General features: G+C 25.3%; 3 protein-coding genes across 4 annotated transcripts; 1 reads left to right on the top strand and 2 right to left on the bottom strand.

Moving 5' to 3' along the window:
* Positions 1-520: 520 nt before the first annotated feature.
* LOC108003380 (proliferation-associated protein 2G4) lies at positions 521-4,091 on the bottom strand. The gene is made up of 7 exons (XM_062073754.1): positions 3,924-4,091; positions 2,669-2,903; positions 2,427-2,589; positions 2,164-2,343; positions 1,820-2,068; positions 1,586-1,732; positions 521-1,503 (listed from the first exon to the last, which is right to left on the bottom strand). Exons 1-7 carry the CDS (start codon positions 4,006-4,008, stop codon positions 1,399-1,401), a joined length of 1,164 nt encoding a protein of 387 aa, XP_061929738.1. The 5' UTR covers positions 4,009-4,091; the 3' UTR covers positions 521-1,398.
* Positions 4,059-7,826, top strand: LOC108003378 (eukaryotic translation initiation factor 4B). The gene is made up of 12 exons (XM_017065587.3): positions 4,059-4,627; positions 4,844-4,972; positions 5,246-5,427; positions 5,518-5,625; positions 5,727-5,946; positions 6,033-6,281; positions 6,344-6,569; positions 6,648-6,699; positions 6,785-6,890; positions 6,988-7,084; positions 7,156-7,216; positions 7,282-7,826. The coding sequence occupies exons 1-12, from the start codon at positions 4,618-4,620 to the stop codon at positions 7,348-7,350; spliced, it is 1,509 nt and encodes a 502-aa protein (XP_016921076.1). The 5' UTR covers positions 4,059-4,617; the 3' UTR covers positions 7,351-7,826.
* A 191-nt stretch (positions 7,827-8,017) lies between these two features.
* Positions 8,018-13,206, bottom strand: LOC108003375 (exocyst complex component 6B). 2 transcript variants are annotated; one of them, XM_028669502.2, is made up of 14 exons: positions 12,417-13,206; positions 12,124-12,337; positions 11,861-12,026; positions 11,503-11,789; positions 11,283-11,385; positions 10,240-10,479; positions 9,999-10,166; positions 9,836-9,907; positions 9,604-9,738; positions 9,163-9,533; positions 8,866-9,100; positions 8,648-8,789; positions 8,351-8,537; positions 8,018-8,249 (listed from the first exon to the last, which is right to left on the bottom strand). In XM_028669502.2, the coding sequence occupies exons 2-14, from the start codon at positions 12,240-12,242 to the stop codon at positions 8,123-8,125; spliced, it is 2,352 nt and encodes a 783-aa protein (XP_028525303.1). In that variant the 5' UTR covers positions 12,243-12,337; positions 12,417-13,206; the 3' UTR covers positions 8,018-8,122. The 2 variants fall into 2 exon arrangements, with proteins under 2 accessions (XP_028525303.1, XP_016921067.1); XM_017065578.3 differs by lacking the exon at positions 12,124-12,337.
* Positions 13,207-13,262: the final 56 nt, after the last annotated feature.

Here is a 13,262-nt window from a genome sequence, read left to right on the forward strand (position 1 = left end):
CTTTCTATATTTGATATTATCTATATTTATAATAAAAATATTAATAAATATTTTTTAATACATATTTATTGTATTTTTATTATATAAATATAAATGATATCGAATATGAAAAGATTGTTTAATTAGAGCAAATGAAGGACAGTGCACAATAACCTAAGACATCTTTTGTTTTACAAGCACACTCGATAACATTCGACATATGCACAACTTGAGTAGAAAAAATATCTAGAACAAATACATTATCTATCTTCCTTATACAAAACTATCATTACATTGTATTAATTTCATAATTTCCGCCTTTTTATTTCTTTAAGACCATAAAGATCATAAGACTAAAAATCTTTTGCTCTTAAATAATCCTCTTTTTATTCACTTGAATGTGAATAACATAAAATGCTTCTATGATCATTTAAGTAATATTTACTCTTAATATTACTTTACTTCAGTAAAATTGCACAGAGTCAAAATGGATAAGAATAAAAAATTTTTTGACGGTTGGGAAGTTTTTGCAACGAAACACTTCGAAGTTCATTGGCATTTCATTGTTTATACGGAATTCCAATATGGACATTCTAATTCCAATTGTACAATTAGAAATCAGATTTTTTTTATGATATTGGTATTCATTCACCAGACACAAGATGCACACATAGTGCAAAATCACATAGTGCAAAACTAGCATCAGGGTCAAAGTGAATTATCACGTTCGGCAGTGCATTCAGAAACTGTAGAACGTATTAATTATGATTCTGTTAAAATAGTTTCGTGCATAATTAAGTAGACATTTAGCATGAAATAATTTTGTAAAAACATTTACAAAATCAAAATCATATTTTATTGGTTTCTTTTACGAAAGAAACACACAGTATGAATGCACGTGCGATTCACTTTCTGACTCGGTCGAATTAAGTTGCACAAGTCATTATATTTCGACCATTATTTGCAAAATAGATTTCATGTGTTTGAAATGTAATACATTAGCTGCAAAATGACTTATGAATAATTATTGTTTAGTGTATAATAATACCATGGTCCATGAAAAAAGATACTCCAGTATAAAAACATAAGTGTCAATAAGTTGTGGCATAATAAGTGTCGTAAAGTCCGATTCATTCAGGGCAGAACTCGACACTTTTTTTTAAACTAATATAGATACGGACATTCCTGAATTAAGAAATGTAAATATAGTTATGTAATTAAACAAACAATAATATGAGTATAGTAAATATATAATGATATAAAGAATCACAATTTATCAATGGCTTTCCAATCAAAGGAAAAATGTTTAAGGTACAGTGACGCTGAAAAGTGTCTAATTTCTGCTCTGAAGCTGCTCAACCAAGAATAACGTAAAGTGCACGATGTTAATACGTTATAAAGAACGTTAGAATGGTTGTGTTAGGCCTTAGCATCAACTTCCATTGTCACTTCACCTGCAGCTTTCTCGGCCTTCTTTCTCATCCTTTTTGTAGTTCTCGGATGTACTGAGGTATACAAAAGTGTCTACGATCAAAATAGTTAGTTAATAAAAAAATAAAAAAATTCATAAAAAAAGAAAGAATTAAAAAAAAGATAATATTTATACCTTCAATTCGGGATCTTTGACAACATATTCTGATTGATAAATATCAAGATCTAAAGGAATTCCGGTAATTTTATGTTGTCGATTGTGCATTAATAGTACTGTAAATTTAAATTGTGCAGCAAATTCATTTGGTTTTTCATATAGTACCTAGAATATGAATTATAATATAATAATAAATTATAATAAAATCTTATGATAAAGAATGAAAATTATATATAATTAATAAAAACTTACTTGGAATGGTTCAATCAACCTATGATTTACGCATTCCACAACTGCCATTTTTGCTTTCTTCTCATCTTCAAAAGTACGTAGATTAAATGGCATAAGACCATGTTTATGAGTGACTTCAGAGTAAAACATGCGTGATGCTTTTAATTTCAGCTGATATGTTTCCTCTGTTTTTTTAAATATAGTAACTCGAGTGTCTTGTTCTCGACCTACTCCTTCACCAGTACTAACCAACACATCCATGGCATATACCTGAAAAAATCCACATAGATATTTTCTTTGTTTTATTTGATTACATATTATTATTATTATTATTGTTATATTATTATTATTATACATAATTATACCTCATATGCTTCAAGAGTATATTTTTCATGTTCTTTTTTTTGTGCATCATTTGGATTTTGAATGATAGTTTTTTCTCCATCTATTTTAAATTGTTTTAATTGATGGCTTAACATTCCTTCAATTGGTTTACATTTGTATACATCACAAATTTTTTCTACTGTTTCTGTTATTGTATAAGTCTATAAACAGAAGACAAAATTACATAAAGGTTTTTTCTTGAAAATTAAACAATTTATAAGTACAAAATATATACATAACGTACCTCTGTACCTGGCTGTAAAAGCCTAAGTGCAGCTTGTGATGCAAAATGTGCAGCTAACACTACATCTGCTTTTCTACCAGTAACTTTTTTTGTTGGTGAAGAACCTATAACAATAGTATGTGCTACAACTGCTATAAAGCCATCAACATGTGCTCCAAGATCTCTAAAAATACAAATTATTATTTAAAAATTAAAATTTTTAAATAAATATATTATATTATATTTATATATCATAAACTTACACTTTTACCATATCTTCATCTTTAAGAATAAGATCTGGTTCGCTTGCAATTGGTGAAAAGTGACATATGCAATTATTAACAGATATGCATGTAGGAAAAGCAATTCCTTTCTTAAGTTCTTTTTCTTTCTTAAAAACTTTATTAGTTTCATCCAATATTAATTTATCTCCAAACTCACAAATTTCTCTTACAGATGCTCCAGCAACACATTTATCTAAAACTTGTTTTAATACCCCTAAAATTATAAAATGATAAAAATTTATTATTAAAACTATTAAAATTATTAAATTTTCATAACTTATAACTTATAATTAATATTTTAAGCATTATATATAATGGAATATTTTAAATATTATTATAATGAAAATAAGATATTTAATATATATATATATATATATATATATATATATAATATTAAATGTTAAAAACAAATTTAATACTTTGCAAAATGTTAAAAGGAGATATCAAAATTCTCTTCATAATAAAACACTCAAGAAATTCAAGAAATCTTTAATATATTTTATTTTGTTTATATATAATTTTTATTTTTTACGAATTAAAAAAATACTAATTTTTACCGTAAACATATCCGTATTTTGTTTCGACAAAAAATTATAGTTACCAATTTGTTTTGTAAAATATTCATTTTTAATTTTTTTCCATTTTTATTTTTCAAGAAAAATAAAAAAATTAACATTAAGAATCGATAATTTATTTGTATGTAAAATTTGAAACAAATCCATTTCAGTTAATTTTATAGACATTTTAAATATAGATTTTAATCAACACATAAAAATATAATTAAATATATTATTCAAACAATAATAAAAAGTAAAACGTAAAAATACTCATATAAAAATATTCAATATAAAAGTTTTCATTGAATATGCAAAGTCTATTCTTTTTATGGAATTGGAAACATTGATATAGAAATACAAGCGAATTATGGTTCCTAGTAAAATTGTTACGTTGCAATAATGATATAAAATAAGTATTATTTGATATTTTATAATAAAAATATAATAATTCTTATAGATCAATCATTAAGAAAGTATAAAATATTCAATGTATCCATAAAATATTAAAATATAATAGTCAATGCTATCTATCCCACATGGTAAGAAAGCCCGGCATTAGCGCGCCACATTCCATATGGCTAGACAGAAAATATGACATTAAGGAGCCTGTGCATGAATCAGGCAATTTCACTTTTGTTTGACAGGCTTCATTAGTGAACATTAAGTCGTTTTCTTACGATTTACGATGTCACCGGCCATTTTATACTTGGTGACAACGATGTCTTCGGCGATGGTCCTTTCTGTCTCCTCTTTGTCCGCCATGTCTTCAGCACACTATGTTACGATCACGTGACTTAGAGCCTCTTTGCAGTTGCTTCCTGTAACAACGCTACTCACTCTTAAGTTAACCATGTGTTCCGAAATTTTCTATGAATGATCTCTATTGGTTTCTTTTAATTAAAAATTGCAAAAAATACCATCTTAATTATATATTAATTATATTATACTTTTAATAATAATTATATTTTTAATCATTTTTATTTCTATGATTATGAATATTTTTTTTACATTAATATATAAATTTTAAATAATACAATATTATTTTATATTCATATTTCTGTATAAATTTTATAATTAATAATGTTAAAAAATTCAAAAAATTTGATTAATATTTTTGATAAAAGAATATGATAATAAAAACGAATAAATATTTTTAATCGTTACTATAACAATTTTAAATTATTTGTATATTTCATTTATATAGAATATTTACATAAATGCATAAACTTTCTGTCTGAGTTTGTAGTATTCAATGTTGGTTGACTTGCATCTTTCTAAAACATGTTTCATGCCTTATGGATCCTGAGGTTGGTCGTGTGGTCTATTGGAACGCGGATTTGATTTGCATTACTTTAAATTCGAGTCGTAACCATGTCTTCAGGTAAACATTTTTATTAAATAAAATTGAACTATTAATACTTCGATTATTTGAGAATATTTTCGATATGAAAAATTATAATATTATTCTACTTCTATTATTTTTTTCACGACATAACCAAACTTTTTACAAAACGCAGCATGCTTTCAATATTGCATTCTTATATATTGAAAATTTTTTTAAAAAATGTTAGCTTTTATCTATGTTTATTTCTATCAGGTAAAAAAGGAAAAAAGAAGAAGTGTAAAACTGTTGATTTAATGTCATTTTTGGCTGATGGGGGTGGAACACCCACTGTGCCAGTAAAACCATTCAGTAGTTGGATTGATGAAATGGAAGAAGAACATGGTATAAAAAATTTACATATTCTCCTGATTTTTTACATATTTATTTTTAAAATTTTATAAACATATATAACATATATAAACATATATAATATTTTATCATACATATATAACATATGTATATATTTATATGTATACACATGCATATACGTATATATTAATTTATTTATTTTATATATATATATATATATATATATTTATATACTATTTAATTTCAAATTTTTGTTGAATATAATTTAAAATAAATATCTAAAATAGCAATTATTATTATTTACAGAAGGGTTTTCATCAAGAAGTAGCAAAGAGCCAGTAGTTTTACCCACTGCTCCAAGAGCTGCAAGAGGTCCTCGTGTTGCAGATGAGGATATTCCTACTAACCCACCTTATGTAGCATATCTTTCAAATCTACCATATGAAGTGGATGAAACATATTTAACAGAATTTTTTGCAAATATGAAGGTTAGTATCTTAACAATTTTTTTTATTAAATATTAATAAACTATTCACTTTATGCTAGTTTATGCTAATTTGAATTATCACTTTTTTTAGATTTCTAATATACGTTTACCAAAAGATTCCAATAAACTGAAAGGATATGGATATGTTGAATTTGAAGATCGTCAAAGTTTAATCGATGCTCTTTGTTTATCTAATACAGTAAGTTTAAAAACTTACTTGTAATCTAAAATATTTTACATCAAAATAATCACTTATCGATTATTGTACAAATTATATTGTATTAATATTGTATTGTTTAGCCTATGAAGACAAGAAGAGTACGAATTGATGTTTCAAATAGTGTTAATGATGATCGTCGTGGAGGTCGAATGAGCCGTGATAACCGTAGAGATACTTATGATGATCCTGAACGTACATCCGGAGACTGGAGAAGTGGTCCACGAGACGAAAATTTGACATCAGAAGGAGATTCATATCGAAGTCGATATGATAACAGAGATCGAAGAGATGATCGTGAAAGTATGTTTATATTATGTTAATTTTCGCATGTATTTATAATTCATTTAGATAGAAAAACTAAAATTAATGTATTATTTATCATCTAGCTTCTGATTATGATAATAAACCTGGTGCATGGCGTGAAAGTAGTGACAGAGGAAGACCAACATTTAGAGATAGAGGTGGCTTTAGAGATGAGGATAGAGATAGAGATTGGCCTCGTTATGATAGGGATAGTAGAGATCGAGATGGTGGAGATAGAGGAAGTAGTTTTGGTCCGCGTCGCAATTATGGAGATTCTGATTGGGATCGTGATGGTCAACGTAGACAAGGAAAACCCCCTACAGAAAATAAACGTAAGTATTATATGTGATTATAGTCAATAAAATACATAAAAAATTTCTTTCAATTATTATAGCTGAACCAAGGACTAGGCCGAAATTGCAACTTCAGCCTCGTACAAAACCTATTGATCCTATTATTGTAAAAGAAGAACAACAATCTGCAGCTCAAACTGCTGCTACACCTGCTTCATCAACAAATATATTTGGTGCTGCAAAACCTGTAGATACTACTGCCAGAGAAAGAGAAATAGAGGAACGTCTTGCAAAATCATATGCTGAATCAAAATCCAAAGAAGACGGGTATAAGAAATATAAAAATTGTCTATATTTTTAATTAAATTTTAATTTTAAGATATTTAACGATTATTTTTCTTGTAGAGATTCAGAAAAACGTGGTTCTAGAGAAGGTACTTGGGGTAAACGTAATGGAGTAAGTATATCAATAATTAAAATTTTATATTTTAAAAATTTTAATATATCGCATTATTTCATTTATTACATATTATTTTCATTAGGAGGGTCGCGATGAAAGAGAAAGAGGTCGACAAACTTGGCGATCGGAAGACGATAGAAGTCGACGAAATGAAAGATCGGCACCACGAAATCATCCTATTCATTCTGGTAAATATGATTTAATATAATTATAAATAAATAAATCCAAAATAATTTATATTATATTACTTAATATAATCATACTTAAGATTTTTTAATCATTTAGATCAATATGGAGATTCTAAAGGTCAGCCTTCTTCCCGTGGTGGACGACCATCTTCAAGAGGTCCTCCACGATCAAATGATACTCGTGGTGGAGATAGGTAATAATCGAATAGAAATATTATTTAAAAATATATTTATGTTATTGCATTAAATTGCATTATATTTACAGAGACCGAAGAGAAAAAGACGATATTAGTAGGATGCCAAAGGCAAAGGATGAGCAAGCTCCAGTAAGTGGGAAAATCTTTTTAGTTAATTTTAGTAAATAATTGTAAATGATCATTTTTTGTTTCAGAATTTTGTAGCTTCCAATAAATATTCTATGCTACCTGATGATGTGGATCCTGACAATATTGATGATTAGTCCTAATCATTATATATCATCCATTAAATTGTGCCACATGCATCATAATTAGTCTATATATGCATATTATTAATTTGTTTTACCTCTATTAAATACTTATCGAATTGATTCATGAATCAAACTCTAAGCTCTTGGTATTATTTTACAGGAATTATTGTTGATTTATATTTAATCTATTTTATTACTCGTAATATAATTATCTATCTATATATGTATTTACTTTATATTTCAACATGAATGTTCAGCATCATTAAATCGATGTGAAAATTCGGATAACTTTAACGAATTATATTGATTTCTTTAATATTTAATTTTGAAGATAATTACATGTAAGACTTAGGAATTGGGACTTTATACATCATACTTTATTCACTGTACAGTTATTGTACAATATGTAACTCATTTATATGTAAAATAATAATGAAAATTTAGGAGGAAAACAATTAAAATAATAAGTGTAATGGGAATTTACTGATGTATTACATTCTATTGCCTGAAATTCAAATGAAATTGTTAATAATTATAAAAAAAATGATGGTAATATAAATATCAGAAAATTGATATCACAAGCACAATAAATATAAGACGACAGTACGAAAATCAATATGCATGTTAATAATTATTGTATCATGATAATAAGGAAACATATGTGATTGATCAATTGAAATTTTGTCATAATTATTTTATTAATAATATGTTTTTAAATATGCTTTATATATTAAAAATTATATATTTACAATCTCTTTGAGGTATATACATAATGACTTTAAGTTCATTGTTGTTGTGTCGTTTGTGCTAATTGACGTAATTGTTTCAATACAGTTTCTAAAAGCTTTTTCTTATCTCGTTCACTTTTCTTTAATACAGAAAATACTGTTTTTTTATCGGATTCTTTTAATCTGTAAGTATAATATTTTTATATTTTAAGATATAGATAATGACAATAGTGCATTATTTCATAACAATATGATAAATAAATACAAAAAAATATGATACGTACTTCTCTAACAAAAGTACAGCCATATTTGGAGTTACTAAATGATATTTACTTGATTCATGGCCATAGTCATGAAAATAAGTAGGCCAGTCCCAACTCATAAATAAGTCCAGTAATTGTCTTAACTGTGCAAAATGTTGGAGTAAGGTACCTTCGGGTAAACCAGAAACAGGTTCCGAGGCAGCAAATTCTAAAAATTAAAAAACTTTTTTAAAATATTCGAATCAATTCAATATTGCCACAAAATATTTTGTAACCGTATGTTGTACGTTTATTTAAGAATAAAAAAAAAATACATACGCTCACATTGTATTGTATCTAAATTGACTTGTTGAAGAGCACCCATAGATATTTGTTTTACGTCTTCACTAACTAATATTCCTAATATAGATTTTGCTATATGAGAACAGGCAGATTCACATGCAACTTGTGCAACTTCATCCTAAAATATATTATTTACTTTAATATTTATAAAATAAAAAATATAAAATTCTATAAATTAATAATATATATAATACCGGTAAATTAGTAAAACATGTAAAGGTGCTTTGCAGAAATGCTATGAGATCAGTAATAAAACCAGATGCGTGCCCTTGAGGTTCTGCCAAATTCCAATCATAATTTTCCAATTCTAAAAATTCATCAAGTTTATTTTTTAATTTTTCACATATTTGTTTTTCAGCATCATCTCTTGCAACTCTAAACATAGCTGATTCAACATCCATACAACTCAATTGTCCTTCATGTGGTGTTCTGTAAAAGTATGTATTTATTCATATTATAAAAAAATACTTTTTAAATAATTTATTTATTACCCTGTAATATTAGACACAAATTCTTCCAAATACTTAGTTGATTTTTCAAGATAACCGGTATTTATTATAATTTGAACTACTTGTAGAAGTGCTAATGATGGTTTTCGAAATAATGATGATAAGCATCCACTAAATGTTCTCGTTAATAGTAAATTTGTTGATTTGCAAATCATTTCATCTATTTCTGTTTGAGTAAAATTTAAATCTTCGGAAAATTTCAAGCAAGCATAAATGAATTCTTTTACTTGTTGATAAACTTTTGGTACCATATCCGAAAATGGAAATTTTTTAGGAAATTCTATTTTTTGTAACTCCTCATCATGGTATGGGAATAAATCAAGAATATTATCATATTCTTCTTGTGTTGTTACCTAAAATAAATACATATATATATAATGTAAACAATATAACAAAATTTTCTATAGTATTATAAAAATATACATGAATTGGTAAAAAACTATCTTCATCCAAAATATCTCTAAACACTTGAACCCAATGTTGCATTAGAACTTCATTATAATGTACTCGAATTTCTTGTAATAAATCCCAAAGTTGTTCTACTGAATATCCATAATTCTATTTTTAAAAAGAAAAAAGAAGAAATAAATAAGAATTATATATTATATTATAATTTTATAATTAACAATAAATTAGGATATTATAAATTACTTACTCTTAATGTTGTATTGAATAGCATTATAAGATTTTTTATTTTTAGAATAAGTGTCGCATCTGTGCAGTACGCCTAAAAAAATATCTTTTTAGTATAGTATATTATAATTTGATAATATTTTATTATAATTTAAAAAAATTATTAAAATATTATTATTACTTACGGAATGGGTACGTAATGCATTTACGATTTTCGATAATGCCATTTGCCATAATTCATCTAAATAAGTGCGTGTAGCTAAACCATTACCGGTATTTAAAATATGGTCTTCTACTACGAAAAATCCTACAATGCCTTGTAAGTATGTTTGATAACCATTTATACTTTCATGCTGGAAATATATATGTATCAAAATAACAAAAATTTAAGATACAGAAAATATTTTTGTGAAAACTAATATTTACCATATTAATAGGTGGTTGTAAAACTAATCTAGCTTGCTGTTTCCTTTGTTGCCTATAATATGCTTTAAATGTTTCTCCTTCACGAAGTACTGTGTAAATATGCATACAACGATAAACGGGACTAAAATCCATTAAGTCTTGAGCGCTTAATTCTTCCTCTGATTCATTTGAATTTGTTATATGCGATCTTTTCTTTTTTCGACCAATAATTTCTGCTTCAACAGTTAACTGTTCTTGTGTCTAAAAGCAAAAGAGAACATATTGTATGTATAAAAATTAAATTTTCAAAACAGTCATAAGTGCTCTTAAATTTATTTGATAATGGATTATATATTAGATTTATATATAACTTTATAAAATTTTGGTTCTGCATTTCAACTGAAAAAAATATGGTATGTTATAAAATAAAACTTATATTAGAAAATTTTTTCAGATTTTTTCATTATAAATTTTTTAGATACAAAAAGATTAAAAAGCTAACAAATTTTTAAAAATATAAATTTCATAGAAATTTCAAAGCAAGTACTTTTATTTTTGTAATAGCAATTTACTGATATAATTACTATTTTCAAATGTTTTTATATTATTTTGAATACATTATAATAAATTCAAAATTCATTTTTTGTGATATTTAATGCAAAGAATTAATAACTTTTTAAATATTTCTTTTATTATATATTATGAGATTTTAAATATTTCTATTTCATTAAAAAAAACAAATAAATTAATAATAAATTAAAGAATATAAATTAATTTCATTAATTAAAAATAAATTTAAAATAAATTTAAATAAATATGTAAGTTTTAATAATTATATATGTAAATCAGAATTTTTTCAAAATTTTCACATTTTCTTAAACATGAACACAGCAAAACTGGATAATTCAACTTTTACTTTTAACTATATTTTTGAATTTCAGGATTAAATTTGAACATACAATATTTTCTCAATAATCTGTAACTCTCAGTAATCATATAATTCATTATTAAATTTAATTCAAGAACACTTATTTTTTTTAATTTCTATTTTCTTTCTTACTTACATGTCTCATAGCAACTTCACCAATTTTTGGTGAATATTTTCTAATGTTTTCTAAAAAGTCTCTTAAATCAGACATGGAAGCATCCTTTATATTTTCACGTAGTCTAAAATTATTGTAATCTGTCAATCACTTAATGTCACTTAATATGTCTGTGTAAATTATTCTTTAGTTACATTCTGCTGTAAAAATAAATAGTTTTTTATCTTATGACATTACTCACTGCGGAATTTGTTGAGTAATTTGTGAAGAAAATCTGTAATTTGTTACTTTTGGTAAATCATGATGTTCTAATTGTTCCAATGTCTTTAAAGCTGGATAAAATCGTTTATCTTTTAATTGTTTTTGTAATTTTGCATAAGCAGCTAAAACAGGAAGACACATAGTGAGACTATCTACTGCTGCAGCCATATTACTTTCTACTTTACGTGCTTTAACAAGCTCTTCTCCTTTTTCTATTACTTTGGTGGCAGTGGCAGTGATACGTTTATCAAGTTCCAATATCTCAGCCTATAAAAAAATATTTTATTATCATACATTTTTATTTTATATAAAAAATTAATTTTAAATCATAAACTAACATTAAGCTGTTGTGCTTGAGAACGAACTTGTAATAGTTCTCTAATTGAATCAATGAAACCTTGATAATGATGATTGCACATTCTTTCAATATCTTTATCATGTGCTTTAATACGCTCATCAAGCTTTTCCATAAATTTTTGATGTTCATGGCCATCATAAATTGCTCTAAAAAGGAAATAATAATAATAAGAATAATAATGATTGATTTTCATTTTTTTCTGAAATTTTTTTTCCAATAAATATCTAATAATAATAATAATACCTGAAAACAAGGCCTATACTATTAGTATCTGTAGATTCTATTTCATATAAAAGATATTCGTGTTTTGGAACCATAGTTGACAATAGATTATCAACTTGATTAGTTGACAATCTTGACATAATAGAGCCCTAATTAAATTTTTCTTTATTCTTCTATGGGGTGCTCACCCCCTTTTCAACCCTTCTAGTGCGCATATGCATGATAAATATCGCATCTGCGTGAAGGGATAAAATTCCAAAAGCGCGTCTTTTAACAAAGTTTTCAATAAAAGAAAACTATTTAATTAAACTTACCGAAAAGTTGGACCCAAATAATCATCTATGGCTTCTATCTCTTGAATAAGAATATCGTATCGTTGCATTTTTATTAAACTCAACTTGACGATTCAAATGAAATGTCAAAAATTTTAGCAAATAAATTTATATATCTTTATTATATATTAATAATATCAGGTAACTTCCATTTGTTGGATAACAATAAATTATATCAATAAACAAAATAAAATTCTTCGATTTAATTATGACATTTTCGTTATGAAAGTTATGGTTATCCTAATTATATTGTTAACATCGTTTAAACTGCCATCTTCATATAACTATAGTATTACTCTATCTTTTATGCATACGCATTATTATATGATGTAGTTAGCAAATTTAACAATATATAATATTTTGAATTAAAATATTAAGTAACATTTTTTATATCAATCATTTATTATAAATTTATTATATTTATTATATTTAATTCTATAATTTCAATTATATTTATATTTATATTAGATTATTATGAAAATTAATTTTTTGAAGCAATTTTTGGTTATTTAACCAATAATTTATTAAATCAATAGTCAATTATTTAGAATATTTAAAATGTTTAAAAATATTTTTATTGTTGCAAAATGTAATATTTATTTTACAAATAAATTTAAAATATTATGAAATAATACTATTAAAAATTTTACTAATTATTGTTTTGTAGTGTATTTATATTGTTTTCGATATAATTAGCAACATCAAAAAGTATGAGTACGGTTTACTCAGATAAATTGTTCCATACAAATAAAATATAATGAAAGATTTCATTCATTTGAATGTTAAAATAATTTACTTAGAAACAATTATTGCATACTTTATCAAGAG

Source organism: Apis cerana, linkage group LG4 (assembly GCF_029169275.1).
Source record: "Apis cerana isolate GH-2021 linkage group LG4, AcerK_1.0, whole genome shotgun sequence".
NCBI classification, from domain to species: Eukaryota; Metazoa; Arthropoda; class Insecta; order Hymenoptera; family Apidae; genus Apis; species Apis cerana.

Bases quoted from the DNA above. Each gene is read 5' to 3' on its own strand.
- LOC108003375 (XM_028669502.2), bottom strand. From the start codon at position 12,242: ATGTCAAGATTGTCAACTAATCAAGTTGATAATCTATTGTCAACTATG. The intron at 12,027-12,123 runs GTATTATTATTA...TTTCCTTTTTAG, and splicing joins AGTATAGGCCTTGTTTTCAG to AGCAATTTATGATGGCCATG. The intron at 8,538-8,647 runs GTATGTATTTTT...TTTAATTTTTAG, and splicing joins AGATACAATACAATGTGAGC to AATTTGCTGCCTCGGAACCT.
- LOC108003380 (XM_062073754.1), bottom strand. From the start codon at position 4,008: ATGGCGGACAAAGAGGAGACAGAAAGGACCATCGCCGAAGACATCGTT. The intron at 2,904-3,923 runs GTAAGAAAACGA...TTATAATTTTAG, and splicing joins GGCCGGTGACATCGTAAATC to GGGTATTAAAACAAGTTTTA. The intron at 2,344-2,426 runs GTACGTTATGTA...TTCTGTTTATAG, and splicing joins TTTTACAGCCAGGTACAGAG to ACTTATACAATAACAGAAAC.
- LOC108003378 (XM_017065587.3), top strand. The intron at 6,282-6,343 runs GTAAGTATTATA...CAATTATTATAG, and splicing joins ACCCCCTACAGAAAATAAAC to CTGAACCAAGGACTAGGCCG. The intron at 7,217-7,281 runs GTAAGTGGGAAA...TTTTTGTTTCAG, and splicing joins CAAAGGATGAGCAAGCTCCA to AATTTTGTAGCTTCCAATAA.